At 35.9% G+C, this 26,154-nt stretch overlaps 1 protein-coding gene across 1 annotated transcript in view; it reads left to right on the top strand.

Moving 5' to 3' along the window:
• Nucleotides 1–8,354: 8,354 nt before the first annotated feature.
• Nucleotides 8,355–26,154, top strand: part of Mgam2 (maltase-glucoamylase 2 (putative)) — an 83,485-nt gene continuing 65,685 nt past the window's right edge. Inside the window, 8 exon segments of the mRNA XM_013505002.1 lie at nt 8,355–8,460; nt 13,172–13,251; nt 19,704–19,827; nt 19,936–20,045; nt 20,333–20,487; nt 21,476–21,647; nt 24,585–24,684; nt 25,402–25,514. Coding sequence (XP_013360456.1) covers nt 8,355–8,460; nt 13,172–13,251; nt 19,704–19,827; nt 19,936–20,045; nt 20,333–20,487; nt 21,476–21,647; nt 24,585–24,684; nt 25,402–25,514 — 960 coding nt within the window.

Raw genomic sequence — 26,154 nt, 5'->3', positions numbered from 1 at the left:
GTATTGTCTGTATTGTGCTTGTGATATGTTGTAAAATGTTGTATGTCTGCTAATGTTTCCCTCCTTTTATCCTTAAAATAAAAAAAAAATATATATATATATATATAAATAAAATGATCTCACAGTGGAACCAATAATGCTGTGATCTCAATGTAATTATAAGTCTAAATAATACTTTGACATAGCTATTATAATCTCATAATGTGTTATGAAAATATCCGTGATTCTTGGGCAAGCACATACAGTCTGCTAAGGCTTGTATTCTTGTTATCTACATTCATAATCTCAGAAAATGCTAAATTTCAGTTGGAAATTAATGAATAAAAGATTTTTTTCTCATGTTTGTTCATAGATTCCCTACATTACATCATGGAGGTCTGAGTTATCCAGTTCAAAAGCTCTTAGACTAAGACATATCAGCTCCCACCCTCCAGCCTAGCAGTCCAGAGAACTACCAAGCACCTGCCTGTCCTCTTTCTTTTGAATTAGCTTTTGGTGTTTCAAATAATTTTATATACTTATGATATATAACATTGTTTTGATATATTTATTCAAAATGGAATCACTAAATAAAGCCAATCATCATCCACATATTTGTCATTTTTATGTAGTGACAACACTTAAAATCTATTCTTAAAAAATTTTAAGTATAAAGTATAATATACTCCTCAAGGAGATGTCAGTCTTCTGTGTAGAAGTAGAAAGTTTCTTAAGCAGCTCTGGCAAAAGTCAGGGGAGGAGTGGGGGCCTGTGACTCTCTTGTTTCTCTACCTAGAGAAGAGCTATCAACCTTGTAGTAAGTGTGCATGCTGTCCCTCCCCATCACAAGCTTTGGACCACTGGTGGGCACTTTTTGCTGATTGCATGTGGGGAGGAAAAACTCAGAAGTAATCTGAAAAGTCTGAAGAGTTTATTAAATCACTATGTTTTTCTAGGGTCAGTTTTTCTCATTTGCAAAATGCTGATGTTAGGCTAATACAGTGATTTCCAAGCTGTGGGTCTGTGTAGAGCCCTAGGACTCTTCCTTGTTCCCTGGGAGTGGGAAAAGGGGAAAAGGCAGATTCACGGGGTTTGGAACTCCCCACCCTGACTTCAGTCATTTATATATTTTTATGCTGTGATCCTATTTAAAATATATATATTTATCAGCAGTCCTCAGCAATTTTGTAAGAAGGACTCCTTTATACTCTTAAAAACTTATTGAGGATCCCAGTATGTTTTGTCCACAGAATTATGTTTGATATTTCTTATATTAAGAATTAAGTTATGTTTTCCCAAACAAAAATGTTAGAAGATTGGTATTATTTTACACTCTTGCAAATCTCTTTAAAGTCTGATTTCGTAGAAGGAAGCTGAGTTCTCATATCTACTTCTGCATTCAACCTTTTGTGATATCATATGTCAAGTAGCCTCTAGAAAACCCCACTGTGGTGTATGAGACAGAGAGAACAAGAACAGAAAGTGAAGAAATACTTTTTTTGTATTTTTTACGAGCATAGTTTCCCTTGCAGTCTCCCTGAAGAGGCCTTAGGGACCCCAGAGCTCAGTCTTTAGATCATGCTTTGATAACTACTTCCCAAGGAGCCATTGCTGTCTGCGGTGACCACAGAGCTGTTCCTGCAACAGGGGCTTTCACTTTTAATCCTGGCCAGTTACCTAGGTAGGAAAAGCTTAGGTCTTACTTTTTGACATATACCCTTTTCTCCAGATCACGTAGTTTTATTTTATCTTTTTATTGGTATATTAAAATAAAATACTCAAACCCTTTATCTTAAATACAAAGAAATTTATTCTGTTTTTTAATTAAAGGTATCTCATTGTCACATTTACCACAAACATAAGTTAGTGTTGACCTTTGCAGATACCACCAGAATCTCACCAGTATTCCCTTGTTCTTTAATTGCATCTGAAGCAATGAGACTTTCACATCTGACTTGGAGGACGCTGCTCTGAAAGCTAAGGGTCATACATATTATTGTTTTCCGACCTGATGTTTCCAACCACCTGCTTGTGTGCTTTGATAAGAGAGATCTGCCAGTAGCTAACTTCCTTTTGCTAACTGGCAGATACTGGTCACGTACTTGTCTTTTCCCTTCAAAATATCTGTTCCTTTTCCACGGGTTGACCTCTGTTATTTGTTAGCTATTTTTTGGGATTTTAGGACTTGAATTATAGACTAGCTGGGAGGGTGTGTCCTCATTATAACACCATGTCACAAATGAGCACAGAATGTGGGGGGTTAGGAGTAAACTCTTATGAAAAGTATAGAAGGATCTTGTGTAACAATATATCACCCATGTCTCCATTCTTGATCTTTTGCCAACACATCTTTCCAATTTGAAAAGAAATCTAGGTAAATTTCTCCTCTAACAAAGCCTACTTTGTACTGGATCAAAGATAAGGTGGATATGTCATTCTAGGACTTCATAAATACAGAAACATAGAGTCTGTCTGTGTGCATGTCTGCATAATTTGCCTACATACTGTAGACTACTATTGGCGTTATCACTTCTGGTTCATAGACACCATCCAAAGAACTACTAACCCCTCAAATATTATTAGGGACAATGGGAGTGAAAAGACTATTGCTATTTTGAAAGATGGCTTTGCAGCTCCTCAAAAAGTTAAACACAGAGTGATCCTATATCCCAGAAATTTTATTACTACATATAGATCCAAAGAATTGAGCATATACACCACAGCCAAACATGTGTAATCGTGGCAGTGTCATTGATAGGAGACAAACAGTGGAAACAACCCAAATGTTTGTCAATCAATGAATGAGTAAACATATATGGTATATAGCTATACATAAATACTTCATGTACCATACCATAAACATATATGGTATATAGCTATACATAAATACTACATGAAGACATCCAAAGGAGTGAAGTACAATACCTGCATCAGTCTAAGTGAACTTTGAAACATCCTACCCAGTGAAAGAACCCAGAAACAAATGGCCACATATCATATAATTTTATTTATGTGAAATATTTTCAGAATAACTAAATCCCTAAAGTACAAAATTGATAAGTAGTTGTAGGGATAAGGAGAGAAAGGCATGGGAATTACCACTAATGAATATATATAGCTTCCTTTGGGGGTAATAAAATATTTTGAAATTAGGTTGTAATAATGGTCACATAACTTTATGAATATACTGAAAATCACTGTATTGTAAAGGGTTAATTTTATGATATGTCAATTATTTCTATGTCAATCATAACATATTTTATCTATGTTAAGCAGAAAAATTTTAAAGACATTAGTGATCCACAGGAGAGATGAATCAGGTTTGCAGGCTATAAAGCTAGGGATAAGACCTAGGTCATCCTGTGGGAGCTTTGACTGCTGCTGCCCTTAGCACAGGTCTGGCAGGATTCATGCCAGTACTGAGCATAGGATGTCCCTATTTCCTGACTCGTGTTGACCTTGACACAAGACCTCTCCCTGCCATCCCTTGACACACATTTCCGTTACTCCACATGGTACCCCTCTTCCTGCACTTTCTTCTGGATCTCAGCCACTCACAGACATATCCCATCCACTGTGCCCAGGCCTCTTCGTCTACCCTAGTGGAAAGAGAGGCTGTGGAAGAGATTTTCTACACTTTTCTTTAGGAAGACAGAATTCTTATGGTGAGAAATTCATTAACCATAAGAAGAGTTTACAAACGTGTGAAGCAAGCAAAAGCCATGGCAAATATCTACTAGCTCTATCTTCTCACTGTATGACTAGATAGTTTCCATATTCATGGTGCTCTGCTCACTTAGAATAATTGAGGCAAAGACATTTTTGAGTTAATGATAAGGCAAGTTAAATTAAGAGAACTTTAGAGGACAAAAGTGGAGAAAGGAGCAATGCAGTGACCCAAGAGCTATTCATTCTTTCCCTCACCTATTTAACAAATAGCTACATATTTTAAAGTGTCTGTGCATATGGAGTGGAGTGTTGAGCACAGGAGGTGCAACCATGGGAAAAATGGGGAAGAATGTGGCTCTTGAGATCTTGAGGCTGCGTGGACAGACAAGGAAGCGTGACAGAGGTGGCAAGCAGGCGGCGTAATCAGATATCAGCAGGAACACAAAGAGGGACAACTATTAGAGGAAAAACCACCCTCCCCTTTTACTAACAAATGGAGCTTTCTCTCTCCTCATGAGATCGAGGACTCTTTTATGGTGTGTTGGGAAATGCATTCCCCTCCTCCAGCTGTGGTCAACTTTACGAGGCAGTAAATTGATTGTGGCAGAAGCTGGCTCCAAAGGTCCAGTCACCTTTGCTCAGTGCTCCTCCTGAGTCACTCACAGACAGCCACAGCAAAGAAAAAGACTATGAGGTGAGTACTTTTGCCAGTGCAGATGGTGTTTTGAGCAAATAAAATCTCATTCTTTTTGTAAGTTTTCATGTTTCCTGCTCTGTTAAGTGACCTAGATGTTCACATTTTCTTCTGGGCGTGATATTTTCTTCCTTTTCTATCGAGGATAAAAAATGAGGATGAGATAGTGCATGGAGAGGAGGTGTGTGTGTGTGTGTGTGTGTGTGTGTGTGTGTGTGCGCGCGCGCGTAGGATAGATGGCAAATCTCTCTCTTTTTCTCTTTGTCTCTCTCTGCCTGAGAAACCATGGAAAGAATAAACTGATGAGATTCTTTTGAATTCAGAGGAAGGTAATTGTGTCCCAGTTTGGGGCAGGAAGGATTTTTAAGTAGGGAAGAATTTCTACAATTAGGAATACCCATCCCTGCCCTCTCTCTGTATGACAGTATTTGCTGTGGAATGATAATGTCTCGGCTTAGTCCCAAGAATGTTCCCAAACTTCCCGAACTATTGTATTGGACCTGTTCTCTCAAGAAGGTTAAGGAGTCGTGGAGGAAGTAGTTTGTAAAGGCTAGGAAGAAAAATCTCACTCTGGAAAGAAAGTTTACTTGGAAAAGGAATATAATTGATGGCCAATGTATTTGCTAAGATACTTAGCTGTGGGTCATGAGTAAAAGAAAATAAATCAAGAATTACGAGTGATTAAGACCAGTCCCTCAGATTTCTTTTACTACCTGAAATTCCACCATTGGAGATCTGTACCTTATACCTTTAAGCCTCATAGTTTGGCAAATATTGTGGAGAGAGAACTCAAATAGTAGTTTAAGAAGTGGTAACTCAGAGTTTAACTCAGCTCCACAACTGTTAATAGTAGACAAAATTCCTTAGCATTCATTTATAAAAGGGGTGTTTATGGTGCCTATATGATCAACTTTGATGTAGAAGCATTATGAGAATGTAGCATGATACATATTTTATGAAGATTAGAGTAAATGTTGTGAGTAATTTAGACTGGAAGAAAGACATCAGATAGATTTAAGTTAATAGGAAAGAGTAGTTAGGTAATAAACCTCAACTTTAATTCTAAACCCTAGTTTCTACAAGAGCTGAAGGTTTTTCCTAAGTTCCTTTGGCAAAGAATTTGTTGGTGCTTACTCCTCTTTCCTATTTCAATATTAAAGTGCTTCTTTCCTTGGATTATTACACACTAGACTAAAAGTGGCCTCAATTAATGATACACTTAGATGAAACTGGGGAAATAGTCACAGCATTGGGCTATAGCAGAAGAAGTATGCAAGGAAATGGAAAGTGAGGGAAGAGTTATAACAAAAAGCTCAGAAAATTGGACACATTGCTTTGTAAATTGTTGCATAAATCGTGATTTAGTGTAGTGCAAATATAGGAGACAGGCTGAGCATAAGGGGTATCATGAATAATTTGCTCACAAGCTAAAATGTTTATAGCCTCTCTAAAGTAGCATTAAGACTTGAACATAAGAGATGTCAATGACCCTGTTTGTGCTGGGTAATTGGGGAAATGACCCAAAGATATGGGGAATACAGTCTGGTTGAACTGTTTCTGAGAACCAACAGAGAGGAATCAGAATGATTCCCAGGTATTTATTTTAAAAGAAAACATGATTCTTTTCCTCAGTCTATTAATTATTTGAGGGGCAGTTGATTTGGCAAAGTTGGTAGAAACTGTGACTAGGGTGTTGGGAGGGATTGTTTTCATATTCAAACACGTCCATTTTTGTTAAGTCTTTTAGACACTCAAGTGAGCTATTGAGCAGGCTATTGAATATAAGAATCGAAATCTCTGGGTAGAAATAGAGGCCAGATTGTTGACACATATCATGTAAAGTAATGTGAATAGATGGGATTGTTCAAGGAGAGTCTGAAATTTTAAAAGGGGGCTTCTGTGAAAATATGAGGTATATTAATACATAATGAAACAGGAGATGCAAGACGTAAATTGGAAAGATGCCAAAATTGTAGGTGGAAATTTGAGATTGAATGATATTGATGTCAAGACTTTTTGGTGGGTGGAGATTTTCAAGGAAAAGGGAGTGGTTGATAGTACTAGGTGAGTAAGAACAGTACCTTCTGTATTTAGCAACTAATGTATTGGTGACCATGGCAAGAGCAGTTTCAGTAGATTGCAGAAAATGCAAGCCATGCCAATGATATGTGAGTAAGGTAATGAGCACAGTATGTCATTAACTTTTTGCAAAGTTAGCCATGAAAGGAAAAAGAATATTAAAATGGTACCTAAAGGGGCTGGGGATTTAGCTCAGCGGCACAAGTGCCTGCCTGGCAAGCGCAAGGTCGTGAGTTCGATCCCTGGTACCAGAAAAAAAACAAAAAAACAAAACAAAACAAAAAAATGGCACCTAGAGAAGAGTCATCAACAATTGAGAGTGACAGAATACACTGAATAGGGGCAAAGCAAGTTTGAAGGGAGAGAGGATTATAAAGCAAGCAAAAAGATATATGATTGGTTAACAAAAGATTTTTGAGAAATTCAATGTCTATGAGAGCCCGAGAATAGATGTAAGGATTATGCTTGGACAACAAAAGGATAAAATCCTTTTAGAACATATAGGAAAAGATAAGAATTTGCCTAATTATGCATAATATTTGTAGAAATGCTTGGGTTGAGAAGCAGGGCAATAGTTTCTGCAAAATTTACTTTTTCTTTGACATTAAAGATTATATTAGGTAAGAATAGGATAGTAGATGACAGCAGTCAGGCTTGAAAAGAAGGCTTAATTTTTTAATCCATTTCTGGGAACAATGAGAAGAGCTAGGAATGTCATCCGTCAGTTTGCAGGCCCATTGCTTTTTGGGGGAAATTATGGGTTTCTAGGTTAAACTAGTGCATCCACCAGAGGCAGATGTTTGCCTTGATTGCTTCATGATATAGATTCAGTTAGCACAGTTAAGCAATAGACATCAAGGCTTATGTCAGTAGGGATAAAAGCCTAGAAGGGCTAAGGGACCAAAAGGAAATGGGAAAGGAACAGGAATCTGTGTGATAAAAAAAAAAAGAGGAGTGAAGTAAGGCAATTAGACAGTAAAAGGACATCAGCTTGTGACCTGTAAATGAGAATTGGGTTTAGGATTTCAAAAGTGGAACAGTTCTGGAGCATGGTAAATTCCAGGGTACAACTGTGGTGTGTGGACGAGGGAAGTGGGGTGATGACGAACGCCACTGAAGTTGAGGATTGTCACAGAGCTGCCAGGTGCACAGTATTAACTTTATTATAATTACAGTAAAATACATGGGAATATGTCCACAATCTGATCTCTTTTTGTAGGTGAAAAAACACAGGTCCACAAGGGTAAACAGCTTATCATTATTGAGAAAACCAGGACAAGAATTTGAGGTATTTGAGTCCAGGTCAATACATTTTTCAATATGGCAAAATATTTGCATTTAGGTCCATACGTGATCGCCAGGGTTTCTGCTGGCCATTGAGGTTATATGAGTTTGTGTGCTATGAGATACATGTAACATTCTGGGTGTCAGGATCAGGCTTGTTTTTGTTTCCAAACCCTTAAAAGGGTCAGTGACTTCTAAACAGGTGAACACCTCAGCTTCACACCATAAGAAATTAGAAGAAATCTTGGATTCAGTTTCTGCAGTTTTCTTTCTCCCTGTGTTTATCCTCTTTTCCACTACACAGGTTGAATGATCAAGGTGATCTCAGAAGGGGGTTTGGAGCCATCTTAACCCCTCTATTTTCACTATGTTGTTTCACTTTTTCTTTAATTCTTCATGTCCCATATACTTTTTCCTTGGCAGTACTCAATATCTTTGCAGACAAAAGGTAAGAGCCCTAGAGCTGCTGGATGCACAACGGAATGGATGACCCTATGAGTGAGTAGAAAATATTCTCTGGACTCTGTAAAGAGGAACACTGATGATTAGGTTATATTGTAGGCAAGTTCACATCTTAATCACAATGTGTATTCTTTGGGCTAATGGGTCTCTGTGGCTAGCTTTAATATATTTATCTGTGTCCATCTAGATGGCCAGGAAGCTTACTGTCTTGGAAGTCCTTCTGATCATCTTCATCCTGATTGCAGTAGTTGCAGACATCCTGTTGCTGCTTCTTGTGTTGGAAGATCCTTCAGGTAAGGGTGATGTTGTGACTGGTGAGCTGGAAAGGTGGGTAAAGGGGTCACATTTTTGGGGTGCCAAAGAGGTCATGTTATTACTTCACTATTTCACATGTCGCTGCATTGCTGTATTCAAAATCCATACCCATAATTAATTTGGGTTAATCTTCAAGGTAACCTCTTTCTCCCCAACTAAACTTTGACTATTAAGGTCTTCCACACCCCATCTGGTGTAATTATAACAAGAAACAAACTGGCACTCACTACACACCTGCCCTTCCATGCAGACTCATCAAGTACCAGAATTCTCAAGGAGAAAGAACAGTTAAGGAAACAGTGCCTGTCTCCATTTTATCACGGAAAAGACCACCAGGTCAAGGATAATTGATGGCTATACTGACCTGGTACATGTGTTGTAATTAGCCTCTGTTCCATATTATTACTGAAATAGCTATGGTTTTTTTCACAGATGCTTTCAAAATTGTTCTCTTTCTCCCTTCTTCCCTCCCTCCCTCCATTTTCTCCCTCTCTCTTGGTCTCTTTCCCATCCACAGACACATAGATGCATCAAATAGACTTACTTCTCCTCAGGTATACACATTATCTTCTAACTAATAAAATACCAGGTGAAATGTGTAAATTTCTTTCCAACACAAATGAATTGGGGGGGGGGCTGGGGATTTAGCTCAGCGGCAAAAGCGCCTGCCTGCCATGCTCAAGGTCGTGAGTTCGGTTCCTGGTACCGGAGAAAAACCAAAAAAAAAAAAAAAAAAACAAACCCCAAAAAAATGAATTGGGGGTTTTTCTCTGCTTGTTAAAGCCCTTTATGGATGTGATTAATCCTCCAGGGAAAAGAGATGGTACTGACGGCAGCACACCGAGCTGCTCACTCTCTCTTCAACCCTCTAACAGGAAGCACGGTAGCACTTTCTTCCAGATAATTGAAAAATCATTGGTGTTAATCACTTTGAGCCTATTCCTACTTCTTTCCAACATTTTTGGGAGCAGAGATTAACTATCCAATGTATACACATCTTCTTCTATTAAAATAAAACTAATATTTCCACATTCATCCAAAACACACTCTACCCACATTCATTTCCTGCATTCATGCCAAAACACACTCTAATTCATCCAAAGGAGGTCCGGATTTAACCATTTTGTGCACTGGAATTTTCTCTGATATATTTTTGAAGATGTTTGTATGGGCTGAAAAGCAAATTTAATTTTTTATTATTATGTAAGAACAAGTAAAGTGAAGTATACATTCTTAACAGATTTTTAAGCATTTTGAGTGTTATTATCTATCAAAACAATGGTGTACATCAGAGCTATATAACTTGCTTTTCATAACAGGAATATGTTTATTAGCAATTACCCACTTTCCCTGCCCCTAACACCTGACATCCACCATTCTATGTTTTGCTTCTGTGAGTTCGACTGTGTTGAGTATTTCACATAGAAGAAATAGTGCAGCAGTTCACCCCTGTTGCTGCATATTACAGGACTTCTTCCTTTTTAAGACTAAATAATATTCCATCATATATATCTATATATCTATACCTATATCTGTATATATATTATATATATATAATATATATATCACATTTACTTTATCCATTCCTCCTTTAGTAGGTATATAGATTTTTTATACATCTTGGCTATTGTTAGTGGTGATGCAGTTAACACAAGAATGCTACTATCTCCTTAAGATCCTGACTCTATTTTCTGGATAAATATTCAAAAGTGGGATTGCAGAGTTTATGTGGTGAATTATTTTTAATATTTTGAGGCTCCTCACATTGTTTTCATAATACCTGCACCATGTTACATTCTCAGCAATAGTGTGCAAGTTTGTTTCTTCACATCATTATCCACAATTGTTTTTCATTATAATTATTAACACTTCTTGACTGTACCAATGTGTGGCTTTCACTGTCACATTTACATACATATGTGGACTTACTGGATCACATCCACCTTCCTGCCTGCGCTCTCCTGCCTTCCTCATTTTATTCATTTTATTTCCATAACAACCACCCTAACAGGTGTGAGGTGGTGTCTCATTATAGGTTTAATTTCCATTTCCCTGGCAATTAGTGATGTGGAGCATTTTTTCACATATTTTCATCCAGTGATATGTATTCTTTGGAGAAATATCTATTCAAATCTTTTGTCCATTTTTAAAGTAGGCCATTTGTTTTCTCACCATAGAATTTTCTGAGTTCCTTATATAATTTGGAAGTTCACTTCTTGCTAGATATGTGACCAAAAATACAGTAAATGTTTAAATAAAAATTACAGTAAAAAACACATTGTCATTAATATTTCTTAAAATACTCTCTCTTGCTTTAAACACACTTATCATTCTTCCACTTTCTGAAGCAGTTCTGGAAGTCTTTTTTTGAATGTCTTTAGTTGCTCTGTTATGGCTGTCATTGTATGCTGAATCAATACAAAATATTTATGACAATTTTTTGTCAAGATTTTATGTCCTCATCTACCTTATTCACTCAACCTGGCACCTTTCTACCTCTGCTATTTCTCAAAGTCAAAATGATCATGAAAAGTAAATGTTTTAATTTGATTCAGATCAATTTTACATTTGTTGCCTATGCTCTTGGGTAAAACCAACGTCATGAAACTTATGCCATATGTTTTCTTCTAGGATTTTTATAATTTCAGATTTTATGTTTAAGCCTTTAATTTTGAAACAAACATATGCACACACATTAAGTTCAGCTCCATAAACATAGTAGAGAAATAGTTTGGGAGTCTTTTTTAATGAAACCAAAGATATCAAAGAGAACCTATTATGCTCACAGAAACTGGTGCATGAAGTATCAGGTGAAATCCTGTATTTTGAATGTTTAAAGGAGCCCACTGACCAGTTCTACTTCCATTGTTATATAGGGGAAGGTTTGAAAAATTTGAAAAAGGCTAGAATAAGAATCACTAAGTCTGAGTGAAAGTGTGTATTTTATATAAGGCCAATTATATCCTCCAAGTCTACATCAAAATTTGTTGGAAAGAAGTGGAGCAAAACCAAACAGAAGCAAACAAACAAATGAAAAAACCCTACATGTGTAACGCAATTAATTGGATATCCAAGTGTAAAGTAAATGATGTGGGATTCCTACCTGACAAAACTCATGAAAGTAAGTCAAAAGAGACCAAAGACTTAAAAGCAAGAGCCCAAACTATAAAGATCTAAGGAGAAAACAGGAATAAATGTCTGTGACTTTGGACCAGGGAACACTTTGTTAGATCATACTCAAAGTATACAGGCAAAGAAAAACGAGGCAAACTGGACTTCACAAAACTGAAAATTTTGTGCTTTGAAGGATATCATCAAAGAAGTGAAGGGGTAATCTACAGAATCAGGAAATAAGTTTGCAAAGGACATATCTGGTAGAGACCTAACATTTAGGTTGCATAATGAAACGCTACAATTCAAAAAGAAAAAGAAAAAGAACCTAATTTAAAATAAAGGATTTAAATAGATATTTCTCTTGTGAGATGACCCTAGACCATGAACTATATTCAGTAACATCAGTTATTTGGAAAACACAAGTCAAAACAATGAGATTCCATTTCAGACTCAGTAGAATGACTAAAATAAAAACAAGTAACAAGTATTGTTCAGTTGCAGAAACCCTGGAATCCTCATACTTGGCAGTAAGAACATAAAATAGTACAGTCACTTCGGAAAAAACTTGGCAGTTGCTCAAAATGTGAAAGATAAGCAGCTTAGCAGCTCCATTCTTATACAACCAAGGGAACTGAAAATACATCCACAGAGGAGTTTTGCATCAATGCTCATAGCAGAGTTATGCACACTAGTTAAAAAGTGGAAATCCAAATAGATGTTGATGAGCAGTCAAACAAAATATTTTATATCTACATAATGAGCTAGGACTCAGCTATAAAAGGGAATGAAGTACTGATACACGTGGCAATAAGGAAGAATCTGGAGGACATTATACCATGTGAAAGAAGCCAGACATAGAGGGCACTTACATTATCATGCTGTTTATATGAAGTGTTCCGAACAGGCAAATCAATGGAGAAAGAAAAGAGATTCTTGTTTATCAGGGAGACTGGAAAAAAGGAAGAGGAATGTGATCTTCTTACAGAGCAATGAGAGTATTTTGAATTACATGGTGGTTATTGGTTGTGTGTGTTGTATACATGTACCAGCCCTCCACAATGAATGTAAGCATTATGTACTGCAAAAAAAGGGGACTAATAAAAATTGAAATTAAAGGTGGGAAGAATGGCAAATGTCAGTAACCTCAGGATTTCAGAGGCTGAGGCAGGAGGATTGCGGCAAGTTGGAGGCCTGCCTGGACTACATAATGAGACCCTGTCTCAAAAAAACAAAACACAACAAAACAAAACATAACCAAGCAAGCAAGCAAGCAAACAAACAAATCCTCGAACTAAATTATCACTTGAAAAAGTTTAAGGTATGTGCATTATATCTCTAAAGAAACAAAGAAACAAAACAAAACAAAACAAACAAACAAATAATCAAAAGAAAAACCCCAACCTAAGTGTATTCAACACTTGGAAGAATGTAAAACATTGTGTGGAAATATAGATACCAGCTGTCAGTGGTTTGTTGATTGCAGAACCTACTGAAAGTCTGTCACTTTGTCATCTTCCTTTCTGGGGCTATGTTTACACCACAGATTTTCAGTTTTGTCCTTTAATTTCTATGCAGGTTCTTCGTTTACTCCAGAGTGCCCCAAGATCCCCCAATCAGAAAGGATAGACTGCGCACCTCACCAAATGGTGACAGAGGTCAGAGGAATGGGGTCCCTGCTGGTGGCCTACCGGCTTTTATTTAAAAGAAATGCGTATGTTAAATCCAGAGTGGGTGGTGATGGAGTGGGTGAGGGGTCTGTGATTTGTGGAGAGATGTTTCTTTCTTGCCTTAATAAAAAACATAGCAAACATTAAAGAAGGCAGGAAGCAAGGGGGAGGAAAGAAAAAGAAATGCAGGAGAAGATAGTGTCCTGAAGTCCAAAGTGGAGGGAAGTTTCAAATATTGTTGAACATATTATAAACATGAGTCCAAGTTTAACTATGGAAAAGTCAAACGTTTGTGAGCTGGACTACACGTTCCTTGCGAATAAGGCCATCCAGCCCATATGGATGACTAAGTTGCTCATAGAATTCAGTGAATTATTTGACAAGAGCCTTCTAAAATTGTGTTATTGAAACAGGGGTCCCAGGGAATATGTGCCGAAGAGCAGATTTTCCTCCTGAGTGATTTCTATAAGAACTTCAACTCTATGCCAGGTGTGGTGGCACATGCCTGTAATCCCAGCACTTAGGAGGCTGAGTCAGGAGGATCATTGTGAGTTCATGGCCAGACTGGGATACACAAGTGAATTCAAGGCCAGCCTGCACTACATAGTGAGACCTTATCTCAAAAAAAAAAAAAAAAAAAAGACAAAAAAGGAAACAAAAGACTATCAACTATTTGAATTCTATTAGTTGTATCTTATGACTTTGTCATAAAGTTGTACATATATTTAGATTTTATTTCTTTACCATGGATTCTCATGATATCCTATTGTGATATTAATCTATATAGAATTTTAGGTTAAAATGAAAAACATTGTAATATCAATAGTTTTAAATCTTCCCATGCTGTAACAAGAGCTAAGACAAATAATCACAACAACTATGAGAAGGGTGATGGGGGAACCAGAAGAAAAGAGCGGGGCAGAGGGAAGGAGAAGGAGATTAGGAAAAAAAAACCAAGTTGTAGTATATAAATATAAGCACTCTCCAAGATGACTGTAAACTGTATGAATTGCAAACGTGTATTAATAACATAAATTTTTTTAAAAAGCTATAACTGCGGGGTGTGATGCACTCCTGTAATCCCCACATGCAGGAGGATCACTGTGAGTTCGAGGCCAGCCTGGGCTACAAAGTGAGTTTAAGGCCAGCCTGAACAGCAGAGTGAGACCTTGTCTCAAAAAGACAAATTTTTTAAAAAAATTTTATTTTATTTTTATTTTTTAATTTTTTTTTATTTTTTATTTTAGAAATAAAAGGAGGAAAATACTAACAGACCGACAACATTTTACAAAATAGCAAAGGATCAGTACAGACATTACAGAGTTACAAACAGAGTGGTAGGGAATTAACAATGCTTATTGTATTACATATTGATATCTTCAATGTAGTTTCTCATGAAAACACATATTAAATTTTAAAAATTTATAACTAAAAATATAGAAAGTTTCTCTATCTCAATATATATATATATCTTAACTGATTATTATGTCTTTCTATATGTTTCATTGTATATAAATGACAAAGTTTTTCCTAGGTTTTTCATATTGTTTCTGTTGAAAACATAACTCATTATGTTTTCTAACTGATAACTTTTTATTGCGATGCTTTCTTTCTTACTGATTATTTTATATTTATTATTTTAAATTTAAATTATGCTTACACATTTATATTTATTACATAATAGACCTGCTTCAGCTTCCCATTGTTTCTAGAAAAGATTGCTGTAATTCTTTTGTTTGAGTTATTAATTATAGTTACAACCTAAACAAGTAATGATAATTTTGCTTTACACTGATATTTATATCTCATTTATTTATGTATCCAACTGCACCATGTAGCTTTTACAAAATGATATATGAAATGGTAGTGGTTGGAAATCCTTATTTGTGCTTGAATTTGGTGGAAATTTTTTACATGTGAAGTAGTAAGCAAGAGGTTGGGCACTGACTAAAGAGACTATTTCACATATATTAGGAAACATCTCTATAGTCTTATTTTTAAGAACTTTTTTTAAAAGTAGAAAGTTGATTTCTTTTCCAGAAATTTAGTATTGAAATTTTCAAGCATGTATAAATGTGGAGGGACTTTTATGATAACTTCCATTACCTACCACTTAAATTCTACCATTAGTAACTTACTTCGTTTATTCATATGTAGTATTCTATTCTACACTTTATCAACCCATCCTAGTTTTATACATTGGAAAGTGAACTCCAGAAACCAGTTCATTTTCTCATAAATTTCTCATCATTCATATCAATTTTAATTGTATTTTTATCTTTAGATATCAATATATACAATACAAATACTGAACATTAAACATTTCACATGTCTTAGGAACATTATAGCTATTTAATTCAATCCCTGGCCATGACATGGAATTGTTAGCATCACCACAGATAGTTCCCTACAGACTTTTGTACTCCATTGAGAGGTCATTGCTGATAGCATTTCTCTATATCATAGTTTAGTTTTGCTTGTTACAGAACTTCATATAAGTGGAATTATATAATTAGTGTAAAGCCTTTTACCTTTGGCATATTTTTGAAATTGTATGGAGTTGCCTATACCATATCAGATTATTCTTTGAATTGTTGAGGATATTCCATTCTACAAGTATGCAATGGTTTGTTTAAATGTTCTCTCATTTGCATATACTAGAATATTAATAGCAATGCTGTTCATAGTTTTTTCCTAGAAAGCTGTGTACTCCACCGTGTTTTCAAACTTTCCAACTGATGTTATAGTACTGAATAAATCTTTAAGTCAACATTGTTGTGAGGTTTATCTTCTGACTGAGAGTAATTTTTATCTTCCAGCCCTTTTGCTGTGTAATGTTTCAGTGTGCTAATACAGCACAATATTTTTTATTCGTGATAAATAACTATTTATGAGTTTTCAGATGTGAATTTTTTTTTACAGTGCTGTCATGAGCAGTACTTTATAATTCAAATATTTTGGTGAACTTACATAGAGTGTTATATCTAAGAATGGAATTTCTAGTTCATAAGATATGTACACACTTAAGGTTTAGTTGATATCACAAACAATTTTTAAAATAGTTATGATCATTTACATCTTCTCTATTGTATGTGACTTTAATTACTTCTACATACTAGCAACTTCTATGGTTTTGCAATTCTATGGTTTTAATTTTCCCATCCTTTGTGACTAATAAATTTATCCTTTCATATGCATACTGGCTAGATGGATAATCATATTATGAAATGTCTTTTCAATATTCAACCAATTTTTTGGTTAGGCTATTTCTCATTTTTCTATGGTTTGCATTAGTTATTTATATATTCTGGAATCAAATCCTTAGTTAAATATATAAGCTTTAAAGAGATATGCCCGATCTTACTATGTGAGTTGGCTTTAAACTCTCTTAATGGTGAATTTTAATGAAAAAATAATTCACAATTTTAATGTGGTTCACTGTAACAGTTTTGATGGTTAGAGCATTTTGTATTCTACTTAAAAACTCTTGCTTCTTCAAGGTCCTAAAAATGTATTCTTATTTTGTTTTAATAATGTTATTGTTTTATAGTTCAAATTTATACTTTTCATCAATCTAGTATCAACTTTGTGAGTGTGTGTGTGTGTGTATGTGTCAAGTAAGAGACCAGACTGGGTGCTGTAGTGTGTGTCTATAATCCCGGTGTTTATGGGGGTAAGTCAGGAGAACTGCAAGTTCAAGCCTAGCTTCAGGGATTTAGCAATCTAGAAAGACCTGTCAAAATAAAAATTTTAAAAAGGCTGAGGATATAGCTTAGTGAAAAGGTCTTGGGTTCAATAATCATTATTTAATGATATTTGTATCATTGTAACAAAAAAGAAAGAAAAGGTTCAGAAACATTTTTCCTTGACTTTGTAATAGATCTACTACTACTCATTGAAATGACTAAGTTTTCATTTTTGCATTGCGGTGGCACTTTTATTGTAAATCATCTGTTTATATGTGTATATTTTCTTCTGAAATTCACTCTGTTAAATTTTTTGTGTGTTCTTTTTGCCAGTATCACACTGCCTTACTTATCATAACTTTATAGTTTGTCTTTATATGTGGTCTTACGTTTTCCAAATCATTGCTATTTTTCTTAAAGATTGTATGTCCTATTCTTTGCCTTGTAGGCTTCAGAATGAATTTTTCATGAAATTACTAGAAATTCAACTGTCATTGAATAAAATATATTGACTGATTTTGGGATAATTATTATTTTTGTGATTATGAATATTACAAGTCACAAATGTCATACTGACTACCCATTTATCCAGAGTTTTATCTTTGAACTTTTATTTTTGAATTGTTGGTATAGATAACTTGCACATTGCTTTAATTTTTAATAACTAACACTTGACTCTATATAAGTACTATTTTCAAATGTTAATTTTCTGCTTCTCTGTAGTTGACATAGATTTAAAGTTGATTATTGAATGTTGATCTTGTAACCAGAGACCTTCTTAACCTCACTTATTTTCTTCATTTTTACGTAAAATCATTTCAGGTTTTCTTATATGGCAATGTCTCCTGCAAATAATGACAGTCTTTTCTCTCTATATATTCTGTTTTCTTTCTTATCACACAACTATTCTTTCCTTTTTAAAAAATTTAATATGGCTTGAGAGAGTTAATCTAAAAGGCAATATGAACAGAGTAGGTTTTAGAAAATGAAAGTTTCTGGAGGCTCACTCTATCTAAACACAAGAAATATCATTGCAGTAAAATACTACATACAAAAGTGGAATTTTTGATTTTGGAAGAAGTTGGCTATGTATTGTTTACAGAATTTAAGCATCTATCAGAGACTCTATTTAAGACATGCTTTCATCAAATAGATGAGGAACTCAATAAATGCCAGGTCAATTTTCAATTCTTAAATTATATTAGTGAATACTTTCTGATTGAAAAATTACACAGAATTTGTGTAAGATAACTTTATTGCAAGATAGCTAGCAAAAATGTTTTGGAATTTTAGTGTTGAAGAAAATAGGGATGAGACTTGTGAGTCAGTACGAGTCAGGCATGAGTTTATGAGTATTTGTGTTACAATAATGGCAATGGGGATAAAGAAGGCAGGAAGCAATACTGCTGCTCTACACATGCATGGGAGATAATATGGAATTTGACAGATTGGAAAGTAATTGTCTACAAGGTTTGACCTTTGGTGCCTGGGACTGAAAGAAGGATATTAGATCAAATCATACACAAAAATATTGTGTTTATCTGAATGTTCATTGCATTTTATGGAGGTTTGTAGACTTTGAAACAATTTATAACAATGAAACTAACCTTTGGGCCCAACAGACTTCACTTTCAAGGTGGCGGAAGTTCTTGGTATCTGCCTTAGACTTGAGAAAATCAGTCATCCTGAGGCCATCGAGAATCCCAAATCCTTTCTTCACTGACCCTCGGTAGTCTTTTGTTTTGTTTTGTTATTTGAAAAGAATGAGACAGGGATGCCAATTAGATCTATGGGGAATTAATAAACATTTAAATAGATCTTATGATCATAATGTGCTTTCTCATAGTGGGTACTGATTTAAGTTACATCAGTATTAGGGTTTTGTTTCTTTTTTTTGTACCAGGGAATCCAACTCAGGAACTTGTGCTTTCCAGACAGGCACTTATGCCACTGAGCTACATCCCCAGCCCAATATTAGGGTTTTTACAGAAAAGTTATATCAAAAACTGGTGTCTAAAATACTAGTCACCATTATAACTTTTGCAAATGAGTCATGTTGTGACATAGTCTTTATTTTTTAGTAACACAATCTGTACTGAATACATTCCTTTAAAAAGTTCAGACATTTTAGTTACATACAGAATGAATCAGAGCAGTGTTCTTTCATGCTTTCTGTGTACATCCAAATCCCCTTGAGTTAATAACGCTGTGTGTATCTTCTCAGTCTTTCTATGCTCACTGTTTTTATCCAGTGCTCTCAGCATGTGAGGTTTGTGATTTTCAGTCTACTGTGTATCGCTCCCTTTTCTGCCTGGAGTATCTTTCTACTGTTCTTCTATCTAGTGATTTCTGGGGATTTAGGAATGACTTTTTGTTCTACCTATTTGGAAACCCTTTCCACCCCACTCTCAGTCTACCAGCCCAGTGTGATTGCTGGTGTGCATGTTTTCTCAGCTTTCCTCACAGTCACTTGGAGCACATAACTCATCATTTTTTAAATTGTCTTAATTTCCTGCTAGACTCTCAGTTTGCTAAAGGCACAAACTACTCTGTTTGATTTGTCTATGTTCTTTGTTTGGTTGATAAATGCATTCTGAGTAGCTCAATATCTGTATGAATAGGTAAAGAATGAATAAGTGATGCATGTAATTATCTCAAATTCCTCTTGGAATAAAATGGTTTGAGAGGAAATGGCCAAATAATGCTTTCCTTCTTTTATTTCATATAATGCCAACTTAGTGCCTGTCATTACAGGATATCTGCAGAAGGCAGTATAAGTGTTGTTGGAATCCTGTGGCAGATACCAATGCCCCTCGGTGCTTCTTCCCTAGGAACTGGGGCTACGAAGTCAGCAGTGGCCTTAGAAATACAACCACAGGTGAGCATAAACCCAGTGTGGCCTCAAAGAAAAACTCTGTGAGCCAGATGAGTTTACTGCAAGAAGAAAGCTACAAGTCTCTCTCTTGTACTCCTCTCCCTACTGTAGGGTTTATTGCCCAGTTAAAAAAGATACCATCCCCACCTCTATTTGGAAATGATGTCAGTGATGCCCTCTTCACAGCTGAATTGCAGACATCCAATCGTTTTCACTTTAAGGTGGGTTAACCAGCCCTGGGGGTTCCCTACCCTGCGTTCATACAATTTTCCCTCATGTTCCGTGCATATGTGTGGAAGCAGGAGGTACCTCCATTCTTCAGTGCAGGAATCTCTGGATGGGATGGGCAGGCTAATTTATATTTGACAAGGAACCTGTAGCTGAGTGATTTTTTTCTTGCAAATCAGGAGCCCCAAGGTCAGGAATGGTAAGCTTTTGTCATGGGGGAATGGAGCTCTACAAGGAAGCACTCTTACCTGGAGCTGTCCCTTCTGGTTTCTTCTGACAGATTACTGATAACAATGAGATTCGTTATGAGGTACCCCATGAAATCATCAAACCCAGTAACGGGACTGCGGATTCCTCCAGCTTGAGCTACCACATAGAGGTCACCAATAAGCCCTTCAGCATCAAAGTATTGAGGATGAGCAACAAAAGAGTCTTGTGAGCTTTTCATCATTCTTTGCACATTTTTTTGTACCAAGAATCGAACTCAGGACCATGTGCTTGCCAGGCAGGCATTTGTGCTGCTGAGCTATATCCCCAGCTCTCTTTGCACATTTTTGAATATAGGGTCCTAATATCACTCATTGCAACACATTTTAGGTATGCAATAAGTATGACTTAAAATATGCTTGCAATTCAGAAACATGTAAATTTATTTACTGTAATTAATTAACAATGATAATGTCATGATTGTATAGCAGAGTACTAAAATGTAATGCACTAATTTACTGTTATACAATATATGAATACATACAAAATTATAGTTCACATATTACAAAGTGAGGAATCTTATTGTTTTGAGTTATCATTTATCCCAGAACTGAACTTTCACTGTTTATCATTCCAAAGTATTATTTTCTGTGAATCTTACCATCAAGCATTTAGTATCTTTTTTTTTGTGGTACCGGGAATCAAACTTGACCTCGTGCTTGCTAGGCAGCCTCTTGTGCCACTGAGCTAATATCCCCGGCCAACCATCTAAAAGAGTTTGAATTTACATCACCAATTGTCCTGTAGAAGATTTAAGTATAATAGCAGTAAAACCTATACTCAAATCCTGGTACTAGCAAACCATCGGTCAGCAATATGTTTCACCTCTTCAGTGTCAATTTATCTGTCTATAAAATGCTGATAATATTTATAAAGCATCCACAGTGGTGTCTAGAATGCAGTAGATGTACAGCAAATACGAAATCAAATTTCCTCTCTTTACCCATCTTGAGCCTCTGGTGTCTATCACTGGTATTATGCTTCCCTAGATTCAAAGAACCAGAAATGGCCTGCAGAGGCCTTCCAAGGTAACATGAGAATCAGTGAAAATATCCACAGCAACTAATGGCTGAGTGAACGAGGAAAGGTGCAAAGAGTTTCCTGACAGAGATAAGAGAGTGATACATTGACCCTTCATTTTTCCCTCATGGCCCAGGTTGGACACGAGCATCGGGCCCCTCCAGTTTGCCTATCAGTACCTGCAGCTGTCTTTCCGCCTACCCAGCACCAATGTGTACGGGCTAGGAGAGCACGTGCACCGGCAGTACCGCCACAACATGAACTGGAAAACCTGGCCCATCTTCACGCGGGACACAGCGCCCACCGCGGTGAGGTGCCCTTCTTCCTGCTCACCGCGCATAGTCAGGGGCTTGCTGCTTCCTTTCCCAAAGAGAGGCTACAGAGACATGTCCATATCTCATTTTGCTCAGTTGAGATTTGTTTGTGTTGAAGAATAGTTGTTTTGAAATTTATAAACTCACAGTTAGAAATTTTTAAAACAATTTAACTTTTGTTGGAAAATGTAAGTGAATGATTAGTATAAGGAATTAAGTAAGGAATGCTTTTGCAAAATATCACTGTCTGGCTTTCACAATTAAACATCTAGAGAAGAACTTCAGCAATTCTCATCTTCACCGCAATACTTGTGGGGGTGGAAAATGCTTCTAAACAGTTTTTGTGGAAAGTCTTTGCTAGTCAAAATTCGCTTCTGAGATGGCAGTGTTAGTGTCACCTTGGAGGTTCTTAGGAACGTAGAGACCCTGAGGTCCACTGACTCCGAAGCTGCCCTCTAATAAGACCCCCAGGCAAAGCAGGTAGATGTAAAGAGGGAGAAGGTTCTTCTACTCAGTGCTTCTCTTCTTATTTGGAGTGAAAGATTAGCATATGTGTTTTTGGTTAATTCAGCATGGGCAATGGTTTTGTAAGTGACCTTGTTGGGCAAACAAAATTAAAAAAAAATCCAAAGATAAAAGTTGTAAGCCCAAATTTTAAATGGAAGAAACATAAAATTAGTACTTTAAAGAGCTATAAGAGAGTTTCTAAACTCTTACTCTTCGTTTTTCTATTTATCATGTTGCTGACTGATAGCAAAGGATTTGGAAAGGTACCAGGCCAAAGACAGTCCTCGGAGCAGCACTGGTGTGCAGAGCGCTGTCTGAAGCCTCCGTTGTGCTGATGGTGGTTCTCGGATCAGTGAAGGAGCTGAGGATTGTGGAAGTGTGGCATGGCACAGGGATGGGGCTGAGGTTTCATTTTCTGCAAAGCTAGTAGCACATTAGCTTGTGGCTCACCTACCCGTATCAGATGCAATGGGAGGAGCGTGCTTATTGACCTGAACAGAAGGAGAAAGCAGTACCTACATTTCACTGAACTGTCGGTCTAGGAACCTGACAGATACCTTTAGATTCATATTAAATTTAATTTTCTACAACTGAAATTCTTATATTTTATTCTTACATATTAGATTAAATGCTTCCTTGACTGCCTTCCTTCTTCCTTCTCTCTCTCTCTCTTTCTTTCTTTCTTTCTTTCTTTCTTTCTTTCTTTCTTTCTTTCTTTCTTTCTTTCTTTCTTTCCATCTTTCCTCCTTCCCTCCCTGTCCTGTCCTCCTTCCTTCTCTTTTTGCTTTTCTTTCTCCCTTCCTCCTTTTCTTGACCTTTCCCTCATTTTTTCTCTGAAAAATAAAATCAAATCTATATTTTATCCAGATGTTATGCCTTGATTCTTCCTGGTACAGTGTTAAATGTAGTCAGGGTGCCACTGATTGCCATTGATCTCTGTTTTGCCTGTTGTGTTGATTCTCTTTCTTTTCCTTTTTCTGGGGTTTATCATTGTCCATCTTGGTGCACTATTTAATGGGCTGATTGTGATGCTTTCACATGGGGACTTCCATAAAACTTCCTGCTTATTATATTTCCAGTATCTGTAATTTTATGGCACTTACAGTTATACGCATACACATCTCTCCTTTTATGTAGTGCTCATCCAATCCTCTCTGTGACAGCTTCAAACTCTTTCTTCTTAGCTTTAAACTTTTTTACATGTTAATTTTGGAAGATTTGAAAATGCAGATGGCATTAAGAAATTCAAAATTGCTAATAACATTGTCACTTTCTGCTAAAATTTCGTACATATCATTGCAAATATTTTTCAATTTTCAACAAATAACTCAGTTGAGGGATAAGTTATATGCCACATAACTTACCTGTTTTGGGTAAGAGTCAATAATAGAGCACTTGCTTAGCATGCAGGAAGCCCTGAATTCAATTTTCAGTACCACACATAAAAAATTTTTTGAGTGTAGCTCAAAAAAATTTTTTGAGTGTAGCTTTGAACTATTGATTAAGAAAGAACATGGGGGGGCTGGGGATTTAGCTCAGCGGCAAAAGCGCCTGCCTGGCAAGAGCAAGGTCGTGAGTTCGGTTCCCGGTACCAGAGAAAAACCAAAAAAAAAAAAAAAAAAAAAAAATTGTTAAGAAAGAACATGGGATCCTAAGTAACATAGGTCCTAAGTGACCTAAACCTTCTACTTTATAGACAACAAATCTCAATTACAAAAAGATGAAATGATTTATTAAAAATAATTTATAAAGCAATATAAAGTATGGTTCCAGATGTCAGTGAATTTATAATAAAATAAGAAAATGCAACAGAATTGAAATAATTATAATTATTGAATAATTATAATAAGAAGCATCTATAATACAGTAAATGTAGTTAATGAGGAACAAGTTGGGGATTCAGAGACAAATGATGTTTAGCACATTCATTGAGTTGTGCAATTACCATCATAATCAAGTTTTGGGATGCTTTTATAGTAATTTCACTACCCCAGTAGGATACCTTGTGCCCTTTTAGAACTAATCCTAATTCCTATCTGATGTACTCACCACCTCAGGCAAACCTAATCCATTTTAAGTCTATAGATTTGGATTTCCAAGACATTCTATATAAATAGAATTGTGTGATATTTGGTCTTTTGTGTCTGTTTCTTTCACCTAGCATAACATATATGCTATTTTGTAGCATGTGTCAGTATTTTATTTCTTGCTATTGCTGAATATTACTCCACTGTCTAGATATGACTGTATTTTGTTTTTCCACTTCTTAGTTGATGAGTCACTTGAATATCTTTTAGGTGCTACTACATTACATCACGTGTTGACCGAGTATATGTATAGCTTGGCATTTGATTTTATTTTAAGGTGAATAAGCATTTTTACCACATAAAACTATTACTTCTCTTTTTCCTTTCTTGCTAACAGGGCCTGATCAATCTATATGGAGCACATACATTCTTCTTGTGCCTTGAAGATGCCAGTGGCTTCTCTTTTGGAGTTTTTCTGATGAACAGTAATGCCATGGGTAGGAAGCATCTTTTTCTCTTCCACCAGTGAGGGTAGACTTTAGGACACTAATGTTATAAGAAAAATTACTTTTATGGTGAGAAATCTGAAAGTAAGTCCAAATGCAAATGAAGCTCATGCTTAAAGCCACTTTTTAAGACTGCTTCAAGGATCTCCTTTGGTGGAATTCTTCCCCTAACATTCTGCAAATATTATTTACAGAATCTGTTAATAGATTGGATTCACTGAGAACATATTTCAACATACCTATAGATTCCCCTGTGTACCATGCTGTCTGCATGTAGGCAATAGATTTTGCTTTAATAGGCTGTTTCTCAGAGCCCACCCTTAATATACTGCATATTCTTCCTTCTCCATCTTCTGGATCAATAGTGAACTGAAAAGCATTATTTAATTATTTTTTAAGTTTTAATTGTAATCAAGTTCATGGAATAAAATTTTTTAAAACATCTTTTTCTGTAGGTTAAACCACTCGTAAACTCCAAAGATTTGTACTTTTAAATGGGTAGGTTAAACTAGAATTTGTTTTTACTTTTTCTTAAACAAACCTCAGTGCTTCTTTGGCATTTCAGTAATCTTGTAAAAAGTGAACATATGTGACTTCCATCCCTTTAAGAATAAAACTGAGATTGCTTTGCAAGACTCCTTTATTCATGTAGCCTCCAGAGAAAAATTTCAATCATAAGATTCTAATACCACATTTTAATCCTTTTAGAGGTTGCCCTTCAGCCTGCTCCTGCAATCACTTACCGCACAATTGGAGGCGTTCTTGACTTTTATGTGTTTCTGGGAAACACTCCAGAGCAAGTGGTTCAGGAATACCTGGAGGTATGGCTTTGCACTGGATGATCTTGTTTATTGATACTGTCACCTATACTTATGTGAATTAACAAGGGAAAAACAAATGTTATTAGCAGACAGAATAGATTATAAATTCTGGGACTGTGAGTCTTTCACCCTTTGTATGTTTATTTTGATGAGATTTATTGGATGCTTTCTGCATACTAAAGAGGCATGCGTAAGGCTTGGGAACTACAAAAATAAGTTATTTGATCATCCTGATCTCAAGGCACTCATATTCCATCCAGGTATGATCAATCATTCCAAACAGCTACAGCCACAAATCAGCACAATTTATTCATTCAACAAATAAAGATTTAGTGAAAGGAATTATGTGCTCTTTCTATTTGATTTGAACTATAGAATAAGAAAGAACATGAGATGTCATTTTAACCTAAACCTTCTACTTTACAGACAACAAATCTCAATTACAAAAAGATGAAATGGCTTATTAAAAATAATTTATAAAGCAATATAAAATATGGTTCCAGATGTCAGTGAATTTATAATAAAATAAGGAAATGCAACACAATTGAAATAATTATAACTATTGAATAATTATAATAGGAAGCATCTGTAATACAGTAAATATAGTTAATGAGGAACAAGTTGGGGATTCAGAGACAAA

This window comes from Chinchilla lanigera, unplaced genomic scaffold (assembly GCF_000276665.1).
Source record: "Chinchilla lanigera isolate Chin_1 unplaced genomic scaffold, ChiLan1.0 scaffold00093, whole genome shotgun sequence".
Classification (NCBI taxonomy): Eukaryota; Metazoa; Chordata; class Mammalia; order Rodentia; family Chinchillidae; genus Chinchilla; species Chinchilla lanigera.
The sequence above is the reverse complement of the archived record's forward strand: the minus strand, read 5'-3'. Positions and strand labels throughout refer to the sequence as shown.